This window comes from Polyodon spathula, chromosome 4 (genome assembly GCF_017654505.1).
Source record: "Polyodon spathula isolate WHYD16114869_AA chromosome 4, ASM1765450v1, whole genome shotgun sequence".
NCBI classification, from domain to species: Eukaryota; Metazoa; Chordata; class Actinopteri; order Acipenseriformes; family Polyodontidae; genus Polyodon; species Polyodon spathula.
This window is the reverse complement of record NC_054537.1, coordinates 48,794,874-48,813,145: the sequence shown is the minus strand read 5'-3', so window position 1 is coordinate 48,813,145 and position 18,272 is coordinate 48,794,874. Positions and strand designations below refer to the sequence as shown.

Sequence of the window (18,272 nt, the reverse complement as noted above, 5' to 3'; positions counted from 1 at the left end):
GCAAGACACAGTGGTACAGACACTACAGTCTGCTAGTGCGCCTAGCACTACAGCCCAGTATTCATATAAATGGAAGGTTTTCCAAGACTGGTGCATTGCTAGGAGTCTCGATCCTGTGACCCGTACTATTGAGATAATTCTAATCTTCTTATAACACCTGTTTGATGTGGGAAAGTCTGCATCTACTCTGAAGGTCTACTTGGCAGTAATATCGGTGTGTCACGATAAAATTGACTCTGTGTCAGCTGGGACACACTTCCTGGCAGTGCATTTTCTTAAAGGGGCCCAAAGGCTCCGTCCTCCGATGAAAAGCATGGTTCCAAAGTGGGATCTGGAGCTGGTGCTGGGGGTTCTTACAGGTCCTCTATTTGAACCCATGGCCTCAGCAGAGTTACACCTTGTTTCCCTCAAAGTGGCATTTTTATTAACCATTGCATCTGCCAGAAGAGTAAGTGAGCTTCATGCGCTGTCAATCGATGGCTTTTACTGGTAATGACTCACGGGTAACATTAAAAACTAACCAAGTCTTTTTGCCAAAGGTGGTCTCTTCATTCTATATTAACCAACCAGTGGTTCTGGAAACTTTCACACCTCCCCTGCATGAGTCAGAAGAGGATCGCAGACAGCACACGCTTTGCCTGGTCCGGGCTCTGCGTTGTTACCTGGATAGGACAGCATCCTGGAGACAATCCAACTAGCCGTTTGTCTGCTATGGGTCCCGCTCTAGAGACCAAGCCCTGTCGAAGAAATGTCTAGCAAACTGGGTGTCAGATGCCATATGCTTGGTGTATGAACAGACGGACTCCCCCATGTCGGGGGACACTACGGTCCATTCTACCAGGGGCCAAGCGACTTCGTGGGCTCTCTTTCATGGCGCCTCCTTGGATGAGTTTTGCAATGCTGCTACATGGACAGGTAGTCAGACATTTGTGCATTTTTACCGCCTCGATGTTGCAAACCGAGCGAGGCCCTCCCTGGGCTCTAGGGGGTTTTGCAGGAGGCATGCCCTTAGGCGTCATGAGGGCTCTCACGCTATCGCTGTGGGGCTGTACTATCGGTAGTCTGGAGCCACGACAGCTTTGGTACAGCTTCCCATTCAGTAATGGTTGTCATTCCACTTGAAAGGGAACGTTAGGTTATTACCATAACCCTGGTTCCCTGAAAAGAATGACAACCTACCCTTCAAGGTTGTGTCCCCAGCTGGCCTTCGATTTTGAAAATGGCTATATGCTACTGTGAGGACATCCCTCTTCAGCAGGAGGTTGGAGGAACCCCCTCACAGCAGGGCCCTGAAAGGACAGCTTTTTTATAAATGCTCCGTGATTGACGGGTCAAAGAGGCTCTTCCCTTTTGGTAATGGTTGTCATTCTTTTCAGGGAACCAGGGTTACAGAAACAAACTAACGTTATCTTCAAACTTTGAAAACGTTCTCCTAGTTGTACGCACCTATGTACTCTTGTTAACGTATGAGCAGTGCATGGTTGATCTGCACTACCTGTAATATTATCATGAATCGGCTGTGTGAGGGCTGACGTTTAGTGCTTCAGTCAATTAGCACTGTAATCTGAGGGCGGGTGCTTATTGTTTCAACCTACCAGCACCAAGCATTGTCCTGAAACAGCGTGTTTACTTTACGAAAGTCTCGTAGCAGCAGGTTTCGCGGTGATAATTGAGCTTAGCATCAGCAATGTCTGATGACAAAACGTGAAAAACATTACCGAGGATCCAGCACTACATTTAAAACAACGCCGAGCGAAGAATATTTTAAGTGTTAACACACACACACAAGCCATGTTATAACATCTTATTGTTTGTTTAGCAATTCCCTTAATAAGCTGCATGATGTAATTATAGGTATTTAACAGCATTGTGCAGATCTGCCATTCGAACTGGTTCTGCCATTTGGTGTTACTTGTGTTTGTACTTAGTAAATACTCAGTTAGTAAATATTCTATATTTTATGCTGAAACACCTGTCCAATTTTGTGAGTTTACTATTACAAAAAATGTAACTTGAAAAAGATTAAGGTTTACCGGAGCTTCTTAGCAAAAAACAAAACAACAACAACAACAACAACAAAAATTCACACACACACACACAATTCCCCCTTTAACGACTTTAAATGACTTCATACACCATCAAGGCAGCAGATTTCACAAGGTAGCAAAAAGTTTACGCTTATCGTGTCATATTTTGCTACCAGTAGTAGGAAAATCTGACATACTCCGGGCTACCAGCATGTTGGTTTATTAGTGGAAATCACCAAGCATTTCAAGAGAAAGGACTGGCCAAAAGACACATAACTAAGACTAACTGCCAATAGACAAGAAGAAAATGGACATTGTTGGGAAGTTAAAAGACTATGACTTTAAAACAATTTCAGCTGCCAGTACATACCTCGACAACGTTTTCATGTTATTTTTCCAAAGCACCTCTTCTTCATAATTCAGAAGCTTTAACTTATCCAGCAGGTCCTCCATCACCACAAACATTTGATAGACGGCCCCAGGTCCGCGCTCATCTTCGTCCCCTCGTCTGTTATCTTCTGCCATTAGCAAAAATACTTTGTATATTTACTTTGAAATTTTAATTCTCAGCCAAATACCACTTTGGAGAAAAAGCCTCCCTCCACTTCTGTTTGTTTTGAGAGCAGCGTCGCCAAGGTTCCGTGTATGTTGCACGAACTGAAATTAAGATTGAGCAAATAAACAATTTAACAAATACTATGGCAACTATTAATATATATATATATATATATATATATATATATATATATATATATATATATATATATATAGATAGATAGATAGATAGATAGATAGATAGATAGATATAAAATATATATCAAATTAAATGCTTCCACAACAGGAAGGTACAAACTACACCGGAAGTAAATCCCAAGCTTTAACATTCCAGCTCCATGGTAACCGGGGAGGTTCGCTTGCCCTGGAAACATCTGAGCAGTTGGTTTACCTACAATAAAAGTACAGCGCATGTCCACAAAATGTTTTTTTTTTTTTCAGAGGATAACCCACTGACTTCTATAGAAAGATCAGTGGGATAATCTCTAACAGACAATTATAGCTTGGTTCTACAGAAAAACAAAACGAACAAACAAACAACAAAATGCAGATAAACATGTAAACAATATTGCCAGCATAATCTGAGTGTATATATTTCATATTCTTAGTAGTTTAACATAAAGAAAAGTTTGATAATTTTCCAAAATGTAAACGTCTTCACAGAAAAAATATTTTACGACATTTATAGTATAGTAGGCTGCACTAGACACCAACACTTTTCTTTCACCACAGGGTATACTGCGTGATTTGGTTTAAAGCGTACAGCTTGTGTTTACTAGCTTGTAAATTGATTTTGCAGTATGTGTACATTCAGTTAAACGGTACAATTTATTTAATGGCAATTGAAACATACTTTACAATTTAAATCGCAAAAAAGCACAAAAACGGGGAAGGAAATAACACACGTTGGTAAAATCAAACGCATTGCATACAGGTCTCACTGCACTGAATGCATTAGGTAGGGAAACACATTATTTTTGCAATATTATTAGATGGCAGTTATTTTACGTGCTGACATTTTACGTTTTGATAGTACATTTTAAAAACGTAGTTTAAACAACTGTACGAGTGGTACACTATAGAGCTTTTATCATTTTCCTGAAGATATTTTGGTATATTTTCTCATGATATTATGTAGATTTCTCAAGTGCAACTATAGATTCTAATTTATAAACGGCTTTCTATAGCCTACCTATCTTATGTTGCTGTAAGGAACTTGAATACAGAAAGACCATTTTAATTTGACCAACAGCACATGGGAGTAACGTTACTAGAAACCAACCGCAAGTTGTTGTATTATAGTTCGAATACAGTGAATTTTGATGTAGTAAATTATTATTATTATTATTATTATTATTATTATTATTATTATTATTATTATTATTATGAAATTGTTGTATCTAATGGCTCTAGCTTATTTGGAGGCCGTCTGGGAGTGCTTTCCAGGTGTTCTACAGTACAATTGCTTCTACTTTAAGTTAGTGGTTACCTAAGAAATAACCCACGACAATTCTTACCGCACGCCCTGGTTGCGTTGTGAGGCAAAGGTCGCCAAAACCTCCTCAAAAGCTCACCAGATTCGGTAGGTTGGTAGATGCTTATGGGAAGATGGAAAATGCTAATGAACATCTGTCGTAAGTCACACCCCTGCTGAAAAAATACTATGGTTTACAAGAATAATCCACGGTTTACCATGACAAACCACAATTTTTCATGGTAAACCATGGGTTCTAATAATAATAAAAATAAAAAAAAACATGATTTATCATTATATACCATGATTTACCATGCTAATATCATGAAATCAGCATTACCATGATTCTTACCATAATTGTTATGTATTGAAAGAAGTTTCTATAATGCTTTAGTTTCAGTTTTATAGCCGTAGGAGCTAAACTGTATTACTCTACATTTGGATTTGTGAAATGGGGTTCAACTGCAATGTCAAACAATGCAGAATAAAATTAAGCAGTTTAGACAAAGTATAAATGGTGGATCCCTGCAGAAGGGATAATTTTGTGATTTCCCTGATAATAAACATTAACTTTTAAAAACTATATGTATCAAAGTTCAATTACAAAATCGACACGTGTAAGTAGCTAAATGGTCAATAAATTATTTGAAGCAGTAGGTCTATCTCAAAGTTTATCCTGAGTTTTTCTGTTTGATTTTGATTCCTATATACTCCTATTTATATAAAAATGAGAATAAGTTTTTTTCCCCATTACAGCATGTTGACTCTGCTTGTAGACAGTCCATTAAGTATTTAAGTGTAAAGCTTTCCCATGTTTTGTTATTTTTTTTAAAAAGAAAAATTAATACAGAACTAAAAAGAAAAATGGTCTTAATCTTATTTATTTATTTTCAGATCATGTTTTAAGGTACTATCATAGTGTGAGAAGCTGCTCCTACAAGCTATCAGTTGTTTTACTATAAGGAATGGCGTTTCAGCTCAACATAGCAGCTACAGTCGGTCTTGACAAGGGCAAATTTTGCTACTTCTCCATATATTTCTTTCTCGATCAACAGAAATGAGTCATTTCTCTTAAAGTGAGATGCATAGCTTGCATTGGTAAAAAGCTTGCCATCCATTACAAATCTATTATAGGCCCTGCATTTTTTGTTTACCAGTTCATGGCCTAATTTGTCCTCCACAGAGAAGGATTCAGTTCAACTCAAAACACTATATGAAGGAGTACCTAAAGCTGGAGCAACACCAGCAGCCTTGTCAATTTTAACTTTTGTTGAACTAACTGTATATTTCCAAAAGATCATCAGCCCTGGAAAATGTTCACCACTGAATGAAACAAGCTTCTTATTTGCAAAGAACTCTTTGAAGATTTGTTGTGGAACTCCCTTTGTGCCATGAAACATAGAGAGCAATTTCCCATAAGCATCCTCAAATATAAAAGCAGATGTGCATGTGTGTGACAAAGTGCCCACCCCTGTGTATATTATCTGTTATATGTTGCATGTGGTGTGTTAAATGTTGGTGTATAGTCATTGGTACACAGGATATAAATGGGTTTGTGTAACACGAGTGTTTAAAATGTATATTTGTATTTAGGCACGAGGATTGCACAGCACTTCACGTGCAAGTAAAAAGTAATAATATGTGAGCACGGGAAATTGCACTTTTATTAATTCACGTGCAGTTGTAGTGGATGACATCAGACCAGAAACAGGAACCAACACAGAAGAGACAGAGAGGCGTGGATTTTTGGTGTGCTCAGCATTTAATGATTCAACAAACGGAAAAATAAAAGATTGTAAGACAAACAAAACACAGGACACAGCACTTTAGCCAAAATAAGAGACAAGCAAAACGTACTACACAGACAAACACAGTGAGCTAATATTATGATTTACTTAACGTTTTTACTTTCTCCTCTCCACACCCGTTCTCCACTCACCGAACACACAACCCAGAGTGAGTGAAAACATGCTGCTTTTATGCAGCAGTACCGAGACTCAATTGCTAATCAATCATTCAATTGGAGTCTTGATACAACTGCACGTGAATGAATAAAGTGCAATTCCCCGTGCTCGCATATTATTACATTTTACCTGCACGTGAAATGCTGTGCAATCGTCGTGCCTAAATACAAATATATATTTTAAACCACTCGTGTACCAATGACTATACACCAACATTAACACACTACATGTAACATACAACACAAATAAATAGACCAGGGGCGGGGAACTTCGCCACATATACCCCCCCCCCCCCCTTTGTGCAAAGCACACCTGGCCTCAACAACCACCTACCCCCTTAAAAACGCAGCAGTCCAGGTCAAAGTCTTGGGGCGGGAAGGGAGGCTTCTCTGGGCCCATGGCTGAAAATGCTGTCAGCTCCCCTGCTGGTAGTGGCACGGCTGACAGCATGGTGGTCGACTCCCGCAGCAGAAAAGCTGCTCTGTCCCGTTGCACCGCTATATTCAGGGCTAAACCCTTTAATAATATCAAAGTGAGGCAATGAAAACAGACTGCTTGGGCCTTTAACACCCATAATCACTGTATCGTTCTCAACTGCTATACAAGCATGCTCAAGCGTATCACAATGTATTCTTTCCTTTGCTCAAACCCTCCTCAGCTGGATAGCATCTCACTATTCCTTTACTTTTCAGTACAGTTTTTCCAGGATGAGTGCAAAAGTTGCATCCATTTAGTTCATTAAATTGTTTGAAATTCTGCAGCATGCCCTGGCAACTGAATCACAGACACATACTACAGCTACACATTTACTGGTATGATCTATTAAACCATCTGACCACTTAAACCCATTGTGAAACAGTATTAATTTATTTAATGAACGGTGTTAGCAGTGTGTCTGTTCTTGGTTTGACAGGCCCAAACCATAGTGAATGCAACATGACATGTTGCTTTCGCTCTTTTAACGGAAGTTCATTTACGGTGCACATCACTGGCCATATTGAATAATTAGAAGAAGAAAATACAGCCCCCCCCCCCCCCCCCCCCCCATCTGTGTTAAAAGTAAGTGTCATATTAAGGCCATTATTTTGAATCTTCTATAGTCTAGTATTGTTGTACATGCTGCCTGAAGCAAAATCACAAGACACAGTCTTCTCAGGCCCAAAATACGTAGCTATATCATTATTTTCAAAAATATCTCTCAACTGGGGGGTGAGTGGCATAGTCAGGAAATAGTTCTGATCTTTAAGATACTGATCCCTGTTAAAAAGAGTTCCCCAATCAGAACAGGTATCATCAGGATGGTCTCCAAAGTATGAAGTGCAGCCTTTACAGTAAAAATGGAGAACAGATTTGTGAGAGCATGAAAAGAAAAGCTTGTCTATATAATACCTAGTTGTGGGAACACAACCAGGCACTACAGTATTTAACAAGATTAGTAAGTCTCTACAGACAAGCACTGCCATAACCAGAACTCTGCCATAACCAGAGCCAACACTTGAGCTTTGTCCACCCTTGCTCCTGGGTAGATCCCGTCACTTCTGCCACTTCTGGGCTTAAATGAACAACATGTGTTAATATCAAGTGTAACATGTTCTTTATTTATTAAATTAATTAATTAGAAATTAGATTTCTCTTCTGCACTTTTTTTCTATCATATTCTTGAACTGTCCTGTTTAGTCTGCTTGTATGTTTTTCTTTTTTCTGTTATATTTGTTTACTTATTTGCTGTGCTTTAGTGTTCACTCATGTGTGTGTCTGAGTTTGTTATAGTGATGTTGAGGTTGTTAAGCTGTAAGTGTTTTTATAGTACATTGTATTTTATTGTTTGACAAACCCTGTAAGTCTGCTTGGATAAAGGTGTCTGCTAAATGCATTATTATTATTATTATTATTATTATTATTATTATTATTATTATTATTATTATTTTATTATACGTGTTTTCATCCTATAAGAAAAATGTTATCAACATTTTAATAGAAATCGTTTAATAGAAAAATAGATCATAGACATAGGTAACCAGATAAATGCTGACTTCTTCTGACTCAGGGACCATGTTGTTTTCTGTATCCACGTTTGGGTTTTCATCCTACAAGAACTAATGTATCAACATTTTAATAGAAAATATTTAATCAAACAATATACATGTTATTAGTAACAATTTTTTCTGATGCCTTTGTTTAAGGTGACACAGTTAAAGCAAAATGTCATCATATTTAGGCCTAAGATGTCAAGTACATTAAACTATAATAAATGTTTGCCCCTTTTTGTTGTTCTTGGTGTTTTTAGATGTATGAATATAACTCCTTAACTCTAGGGGTGACATGCAAGTGCTTTATATCATATGAAAAGGCACAACATGGGCTTTCATTTTAAAAATATAACTATTTCATACAAAGTTATTTATTTATTTATTTATTTATTTTTTAAATGTGTTTGTTTTTAAAGTATCTGAGACATTTTAGCTGTCACCGCGAGTTGCCTGTGAGTTAGACGGAGTGTATAAAACTACGTGGGGTAACGCCAGCTAAAGAAGGACCATATTACAAAAGGCAGTAGACTCAAATTCAACCAACTTTTTAGTCTACATGTTGCTAGAAAATGTAGAATTAAATCTGTTGCTTCAGATTTCAGAACACTATTTTACAGTATGATATTTCCTATCAAAGTGAACTAGTGTTTTTTAGTGTCCAGATCATTTTCACCATCATTTCAATATAATAAAATAAACTTTATTTTATTATGCCGACTAGTTTCCCCTCAGCTCACAGCTTACTCGGCTGTGAACGCAAAAACAAGGTTTAACCGCAGTATGTCAGAAAAAATTTGGGCAGACCCCACAAGAAAAGCAAAACGCTGTACAGGACACACATATTCATCAGCATATTGTACAACACTCACCAAGTCTATTCTTTCCTCCTTGTTGCTGGCTGTATCGTCCTCTTTTAAAGCCCATGACAATATAATCGTCCGAGGGATAGCTACATTTTCATCTTGTAGATATCGTTTGTATGTGCCTGTGGCAATTTGGCCGGTGATTGTGAACAGGTGTAGAGGTGAAGCAGTGCAGAAGAAATCACAAACAATTGTAATCTGGTAGGAAACGGGGGTTTTAATTATAATCTGGGTCTGGTGACCAACACAAAAGAAAATGGCTCCGACAATAAAAAACAATGTGTAATGCGCGGAGCCAAACAAACAGGTTTACAATCCCAAACAATAAACGTTATCCACCCCACAATACTAAAACATGGTCACCAGTCCCAGGTGCGTGTAGTAGTGCTTGTGGTGGGTGATAACAGGTTATTTGGGGACAGTTCGTGCAGTGCAGTTCCGGCTTGTGCTGGCCCAAAACCCCGACAGCTCCGGAAAGTGTTTAGCCATCTAGTGATACAATAAACAAGACAATTACTAACACTCAAAACAAACAAACACTCACGAATATTCCTCTGCAGTTTCTACTACAGCTCTCAGTCCTTCAAGGTTTACGTATATAACCCAAGTGAAGGAAAAGATTAGCGTTTCTCTGGCCCATTTTATGCTACCCGGCATGATCCCTTGGTAAACGATTCCAGCTGGGTCTATTGCTTGCAGCTGCTACCTCGTTTACCTTCCAGGTCAATAAATTCCTGCAACAGAGTCTCGTATCCATCCAGACTAACCGACTTCCCGACCTTGGAAACGAACTGTCAGGCCAGCCTATCCAGATACTTTTCCTTTTGCTATTTAGCACCCTCACAGGTTGAGAGGTTGATTTACAACCAGAACTCACTGTATTTCTGTTACATATCCCACCGCTCAGAGTGGAGCCGAAGGTACACTCGGCTAAATTTACCTTTCCCATTACTCCCCCCTCCCGGGAAAAATAATCTGCATTTTCACGGTACATCAAATGGTACATGAAGGGCTGCAATGCCAGATACCACAGAGTTATTCGGACATTGCTGCCCTTCATCATGCTTAACCACTTGAGTGGGGTGTGGTCTGTGACAAGATCAAACGAGTGCCCCAGCAGGTAGTATCATAAAGAGTGAGCAGCCCATTTAATAACCAAACACTCCTTTTCGACTACGGAGTAGTTGCGTTTCCGAGGTAACATCTTTTTGCTGATGTACGGTATCGGATGTTCTACTCCAGCTACCTTTTGGGACAAGACAGCACCCAAACCTACATCTGATGTGTCGGTGTGGAGGATGAATCTCTTGGTCAAATATGGTGTGATAAGAGTGGGGGCCTGGCAAAGTCTATGTTTAAAAGCATCAAACGCCCCCTGACATTCAGCTGACCACTTAATTAAATTAGGAGCACTCTTTTTGGTGAGGTCAACTAACGGGTTAACCACTTTGGCATACTCAGGGTTAAAGCGGTGGTAGTAACCAGTTAATCCCAGTAGTGACCTCACCTGAGTCTTGGTTTTGGGGATCGCTGCATCAACCAAAACTTGGATTTTGGTGACCACAGGTCTCACCCTTCCATTCCCCATTAAAAATAACAAATATTCAGTTTCTTTTTTGGCAAATGCACATTTCTTCAAGTTAGCTGTCAGACGGGCTGCCCTTAGAGACTGAAGGATGACTGAAATCCTAGCCAAATGCTCTCACCAGGTGGAGCTGTAAATAACCATGTCATCAATATATGCTGCTGCATATTCATGATGTGGTTGTAAAACCTGGTCCATCGGTCTTTAAAAGGCAGCGGGCGCACCATGTAGCCCAAACAGCATGGTTTTAAAGTGAAACAGCCCTTCTGGTGTTGAAAATGCAGTTTTCTCTCTAGAGCTGTGGGTTAAGGGGATCTGCCTGTATCCCTTCGTCAGGTCCAGAGTGGAGATAAACCTTGCTTTTCCCAGTCTATCTAGAAGTTCGTTGACCCGAGGCATGGGGTATGCATCGAACTTGGCAATAACGTTTACCTTTCTGAAATCTACACAGAAGCAGTTGGTGCCGTCCTTCTTGGCCACTATGACAATAGGACTGCACCACTCGCTCCTGGAAGGCTCAATCACCCCAAGCTCGAGCATGTCCCATACCTCTTTACGAACGCCACTTCATCGACTTTCTGGGATCCGGTACAGTCTCTCTCGCACAATGACACATGGTGGAGAGATAATGTCATACTCAACCAAATTAGTTCTGCCGGGCACATCAGAAAAAACATCGCTGAACTCCTCAATAAGGTTACGCAGCTCCAGTTGCTGATCTGGAACCAATTCTTCCCCCATTGAAATTATTTTTGTGCTAGGGGTATTTGGACTGGGGCCTAAATCATCCTCAATATTGCCTGGGGCTATGAACAAGACCTCCCTTGCCTGCCACGGCTTTAGCAAATTGACATGATAAATTTCACGCTCATTAAGGTGATCGGGCTGTCTAATTTCATAATTCTCTTTCCCTATAGCCCAAAACACTTCATATGGCCCCTGCCATTTACCACACAATTTCGATTCTGATGAGGGAAGTAGCAGCATTACCTTGTCTCCTGATCAAAATGTTCAAATTAGTGCATCTTTGTTGTAATGCTGCTGTTTTCGGTGCTGAGCAGATCTGACGTTGTCCCGGGCCAAACGACCGACCTAATCTAGGTGATCTCTTAGTAGGAACATATGCTTCACTACATTTTTGGACGAGCCTTTGTGCTCCTCCCACCCCTCTCTCAACAGATCGAGGATGTCGCGAGGCCGTCGGCCATACAGGAGCTCGAAGGGGGAGAACCCTGTCAAACTCTGCGGCACCTCTCTCACTGCAAAAAGAAAGTGGGGAAGAAGTGATGCCCAATGTTTTTGCTCTTGTGTTACAAACCGTCTCAGCATCGACTTCAAGGTCTGATTAAAGCGTTCCACCAAACAGTCCATCTGTGGATGATAAACAGACGTCCTGATGGGACGTATTTTTAATATTTTACACACCTGCTGTAGCATGTTAGACAGAAAATTGGTTCCATGTTCAGTCAAAATCTCTTTGGGGATCCCTACTCTGGCCATAATCTATAATAATTCCTTGGCTATTGCAGCAGCACTAGTGGATCTCAGTGGAACTGCCTCTGGGTATCGCGTTGCATAATCTACCACTACTAATATATGCGTATAACCAGAGTCAGAAGGTAGCAAAGGGCCCACTATGTCCATTGCAATGCGTTCAAAGGGGGTGGAAATAATCGGCAGTGGAACCAAAGGGGCGGGGTGCACTCGATCTGGCGCTACTCGCTGGCAGACTGGGCATGCGGCTACATATCTGAACAAATCAGTATGAAGACCTAACCAATAAAATCGGGCCAATATCCAGTCCGAGGTGCCCCGCAAAAGGAATATCAAGTGCCAGCCTCATGACCTCGGTCTGACAAGAAAAGGGGGAACCAATAATTGTGTTACAGGCTGTCCTGTGCCCGCGGCTAGATTTAATCTATACAGTAATCGCCCCTTGATACTGAAATGTGGATATACTAGCGCCCCAGCGCCCTCAACATCCTTACCTTCAATAGACCAGACCTGCCCCCAAGCGGGCACTAGTGATGGGTCATTGTGTTGGCCCCACACTATGTCCGCGCTTGAGTACCATATGTCCGGTACATTGAGAGGGGCTGGAGTAGCATCTGCCCTGGTTGGCCCAGTAACCTCGCCCTCTCGGACACACAGTGTTCCGACTCCCTTTGACTGGCATTTGTTACCATTCAAGCACTTTCCCAGTATACCCCAGCCTTGTCTCAAAGATGCTCCCTCCCATTTCACGGTCCATCTCTCCTTATTCTTTTTTCTAAGATGGAAAATTGTGGAAAACATTTCTGGGTGAAAAGGAAACACATCACCAATTCATTCCCTTTTCTTTCTTCCTACCATGTTTACATGTGTGGCTGAGACTGCCACTATTTGCATCAATTCTTGGAATTTTGGCCAGTCTTGGCCCAGAATAACTGGGTGTGGCAACCTTTCCGCCACCCCTACTACGAGGTGACGTTTTATCGGTCCTACCGATAAGTATAGTTTTAGGGTGGGGTATGCTGCCGTGTCTCCATGGATAGAGGAGATGGCCACCTGACCTTGTGGCTGCCACGACACACCGTCCAGGAGAGCTGTCCGAATTAAGGTTTGCTCACAACCCGTGTCCAGTAATGCACAGGTTTTCAAATAACCTAAAACCGCATTGATCATACAAGGCCCTTCCTGACCATTTTCCCCATGCTTACCTATTTCAGGTGCCCAATTACACACGGCCATGTCACACTTCATGGCAGCAGGGCATGACCTGGCCATATATCCTGGTTGGTGGCACCTAAAACAAACTGGGGGGACAGAGGGAACAGAGGTTAAGAATCTGTCCCACTGTTGGTATGGCAACAGGACAGGGGCAGCACCTCTACCCCAGCTGGGGGCCAACCTTGGTCTCCATGGGGGGGAGGCAAGGGGGCCCATTGGGATCGGTGGTCTCAGAGGTCTGAGTCCCGGGACGGATGGTGGGGGTGGTGTTTGAGGAGAGAGAGGTAGGGATGGGCTGCTCCGAAGGGCAGGGGCCGACAGTATTTCCACCCGGGCAGAAGCTAGGGTTTTCCGCCAGCTGCACGGCATCCTCCAGGGTATCGGGGTTGTGGCGCCGTATCCACGCATTGGTATCAGCGCTGACCACATGGCAGAACTGCGCCACCACTATTGCCTCCCCCATCTGTGCCACAGTCTTATTTTCTGGGGTCAGCCAGTGCAGCATGTGGTCACACAACCGTTCTGTTAAACCAGGGATCTTCGGTACTCCCTAAAGCGTGCCCGGTGGGTTTCTGCCATTATGTTGAGGCAGTGAAGGATGGCCTGTTTAACCAGGTCGTAGTTGGCGGCATTGAGGTCACTCATAGCCTGGTAGGCTGCCTGAGCTTCCCCAATCAGACAGGGACCCAGCTGGCTCGCCCAGAACTCCCTCGGCCAAGCTGCAGTGGTAGCCAGTCATTCAAATGCCACCAAGTACGCCTCCGGGTCGTTCTCTGCCGACATCTTCATCGCCCGAGCCTTCGGTGCCGACATAATGGGTGTTGCGGTAGGAGCTGGCGCTGCTGGACATTGCCAGCCCTAGCTGCTCAATGAGCGCAGTATAGCGCTCCTCCCTCCTCCTCCAGTACGTTGCGATCCAGTCGCTACAATCGACTGGGTCCTCCGCTGGGTTCGACCAGTGCAACCAGTGTGTGGCGTAGCTGCCCAGGCAGGACGAGCACCAGTCCTGCGCCAGATGCTAAGGGCCAGAACATGTGGCCAAAGCACTGGCAGGTGAGCTGGACTGCTCTCTGTGTAAAAAGTTCTCTAGAAGAACTAAGCGCCGAAGAGCAGCCCTATCCCCAGCAGAGTCACTCTCCTCGAGCCATGGGAGAATGAGGTCCGTGGACCAAGGGCATCCGCAGTGGTCCTCTAGGACTCCCCCTGCTACAGTTACCAGAGAACTCCCCCGCACACCTGGGTCACCCTCCCCTTCCCCACCACTGGTACAAAGGCGCAGGCACTTCACAGGGGAGGCGAGATGGTCAACACCAAGGCGGTACCACTTGAGGGGATCCTCACCAGGGGACAGGCGGTCGCCACGCAGGCGCCGTTCCCCTTCCCCACACAGGCGCAGATGATCCCTGTCGGTGTTGCCTCAGAGGCACCCAAGCTTGGCCGAGCGGCACATGGCGGAGCTAGCGGAGACTGAAAGGGCTCAGCAGACCATTCTAGAGACCCTACTAAAATCGCAGGGCAGACTGCCCCCTGTCACCGGGCAGCCCCAGCCCCCACAGTCCCGTTCCCCATCGCTACTACCTAGACCTCCTAGCCCAGGCAAGCTGTCCTTTACCTCGGACCCAGCCACTTCCACTGGGCAGGCCATGACAGGGGGCTCCTTGCCGCATTTGTCGCAGAGGGAAGAGTTCTGTGCACTAATGCATCATGCAGATGCAGCCACGGACGTTCCCTGGTCGGCAGAGCAGGAGGGAAAGGGGAACCACAGCATGCCCTCCCTTTATGCCAGGAATTCCTGGAATTGGTGCGCTTCTCCTGGAACAACCCATTGTCTGCACCCTCAGTCTCCAGAACAGCAGAGTCTCTGCATCATACTGCAGGCGCCCAAGAAGCGGGCCTAGGCACATTCCCTATTATCAGGGACACAGTCACAGTATTGGTGCAAGGTTCCACTTTTACCAAAGGGGATTAGGACCCAACCTGTCCGTCCAAGCCTTGCAGGACAACAGATGCGATGCTTAAGAAGGCTTTCGCATCAGCAGCGCTGTCAGTCCGAGCACCGAATGCCATGGCTATACTGGTGCTCTACCAGAACCAGTTAGCAGAGAGACTGCAGGAAAGGGCTACAGAAGCAGACACAGGGGAGCCAAAGTCGTGGAGACCGAGAAGGTGGCACTACTGGATGCCCCCATTACACCGGGGCAGACATTTGGGGCAACCATTGATGTGAGCCTTGAGAGGTCCCACAAGGCCAAGGAGGTCGCCTCCAAGTTTTTGCGCCTTCTGGCTTATCATTAGCGCCCAAGGTGACATTTGCAGCCTGCTGGGGTAAAAGAGTCTGAACACTGCCCTCCACCCCAGAGTAGACAAGCAGGCAGAGGCAGAGCCAGCAGCAGGGGACCGCCGCAGGCCGGGGGTAACCGGTTATCCAGCTGGAGACCAAGGCCAGGGCCTAAGAAAGACCCGCGGCCTCCCAAGCCCAAGGGAGACCGCCCCTGAGGGGCCCCGGCTGCCACCCCCCCCCCCCCCCCCCCCCCCCCCCCTGACCATGGCAACGCTCTACAATTCTGCATACATCCGCCACCCTTCAAGTGTGTGCTGCTCACCATCGTCGAACCAGCGAGATCGCCAATCTGCAACAAAAGAACGTATGTTTGGTAAGTCCAAGTGATGCCCTCAGCGGCTTTTACTCCAGGTACTGACTGGTGCCCAAGAGGGATGGCGGTTTCAGACCAATTCTGGACTTCAGGGTCCTCAACTTGTTCCTCAAACAGAGGACGTTCAACATGTTGACAACACAGCGTATCCTCCAGTCTGTCCAACCGGGAGACTGGTTCACATCGATCGACCTGCAAGACACCTACTTTCACGTCCCGATCCGTCCCACGCACAGAAAATATCTGCACTTCGCCTTTCAAGGCAACACATATGAATTCTACTTGCTGCCATTTGGCCTATCGCTGGCACCCTGCACATTTTCAGAGTGCATGGATGCAGCACTGGCTGCACTCAGGTTGCGGAGTATTCGGATCCTAAACTATCTGGACAATAGGTTAGTTTGCGCGCATTCAAAAGCACGCGCAGAGACGCACACAAAACAGGTCATAGATCACTTTGTACTGTCTCAGTCCAGTGTTCCTGGGGATCAAACTGAACTCTGTGAGCATGCTTGCCTCACTGTCGGAAGACAGGATTCGGTCGTTGGAGTCCACACTCTCCCTATTCAGAGAGGAAGTTGTCCTACAGGTCAGAGTATATCAAAGGTTGCTGGGGCTGATGTCAGTCGCCTCGAGAATCCTTCGACTAGGGCTGCTGAGAATGCGCCCGCTTCAAGCCTGGGTAAATACACTCAAGGTGCACCTGGTCTGAGATCGGTACTGGCTGGTGCGAGTGTCCAGACAATGCCAGAAGACACTGAAGTGGTGCCTCTGTCCTGGCAATCTGCTCCTCGGATCTCCCCTCGATCCCCTCACAGAAGGGAAGTGATCACTACAGGTGCCTCCAGCTTGGGCTGGGGAGTGGTCTGGAATGGGAGAGGAATAAGAGGTTAGTGGAAGGGACATTGGACACACATAAATGCCCAAGAGCTGCAAGTAGTGAGCTGGCGTTATCTCATTTCTGCCAGCAGTTAGTGCACAAACATGTGCTGGTCCGGACGGACAATACTACAGTGGTAGCCTACATAAACCACCAAGGTGTCCTGCGCTCGCCGGGCCTTCACCACGCAGCGCACAGACGCCTGTCCTGGATGCACAGAAACTTGCTTTCCATCAGGGGAGTTCACATCCCAGACGTGAACAACAAGGCAGCAGACCTCCTGTCCAGAAGCGCTCCAGACAGTTTCGAATGGAGACTGTATCCTCAAGTGGTGAAACTGATTTGGGAGAGATTTCGATCTGCACGAGACAACCTCTTTGCCACAGCCGAGTCCACTCATTGCCCCCTATGGTTCTCCATGGAGAGAGACGGGGGCCCCCTGGGAGTAGACACGCTAGCTCACCCCTGGCCACAGGGGCTCTTGTATGCATTCCCTCCGCTACCATTATTACCCCTGACACTAGAGAGGATCAGGGTGGAGAGAGGACAGGTTTTGCTGGTTGCACCCAGATGGCCGAGATGCCCATGGTTTGCTCTCCTCTCCGACATGTTGTTGGGTCAGCCGCGACAGCTCCCACCACGCAAGGACCTCCTGAGCCAAGCGGAAGGGTTATTATGGCACCCAAACCCAGCCCAGAATGTAGCCGTCTATTCAGACGAGGTTTGCCAGATGTGGTAGTAGAAACACTACAATCTACTAGGACACCAAGCACTAGAGCCCAGTACTCATATAAATGGAAAGTTTTCCAAGACTGGTGCCTTGCCGAAGGTCAAGATCCTGTGACCTGCCATATTGAGTCTATATTAACCTTCTTATAACACTCTTTTGATGCAGGAAAATCAGCGTCCATTTTGAAGGTATACCTGGCAGCAATATCAGTGTGCCATGACAAGATTGACTCGTTGTCCCCTGGGCACATTTCCTGGCAGTGCAATTTCTTAAAGGGGTGTGACGGAAAGATGAGTTCTGGTGATGAATCTTCCTCCCGACCTGTGAGGGCGCTAAAGAACGAGAGGAGAAGTATCTGGAAGGGCTGGCCTGACAGTTAGTTTCCAGGTCAGGGAAGTGGGTCAGCCTGGAAAGAAGCGCGACTCTGTTGTAAGACCGTATTGATTTGAAAGGTAAGAACATAAGAACATAAGAAAGTTTACAAACGAGAGGAGGCCATTCGGCCCATCTTGCTCGTTTGGTTGTTAGTAGCTTATTGATCCCAAAATCTCATCAAGCAGCTTCTTGAAGGATCCCAGGGTGTCAGCTTCAACAACATTACTGGGGAGTTGATTCCACACCCTCACAATTCTCTGTGTAAAAAAGTGTCTCCTATTTTCTGTTCTGAATGCCCCTTTTTCTAAACTCCATTTGTGACCCCTGGTCCTTGTTTCTTTTTTCAGGCTGAAAAAGTCCCTTGGGTCGACACTGTCAATACCTTTTAGAATTTTGAATGCTTGAATTAGGTCGCCACGTAGTCTT

The 18,272-nt window shown here is 44.6% G+C and overlaps 1 protein-coding gene across 1 annotated transcript in view; it reads right to left on the bottom strand.

Annotated features, from left to right (window-relative positions):
* ift57 (intraflagellar transport 57 homolog (Chlamydomonas)) overlaps positions 1-2,734 on the bottom strand; it is a 31,671-nt gene extending 28,937 nt beyond the window's left edge. The window contains exon 1 of the mRNA XM_041248037.1: positions 2,398-2,734. Coding sequence (XP_041103971.1) covers positions 2,398-2,552 — 155 coding nt within the window. The 5' untranslated portion in view covers positions 2,553-2,734. The remainder of the gene's footprint in view (positions 1-2,397) is intronic.
* Positions 2,735-18,272: the final 15,538 nt, after the last annotated feature.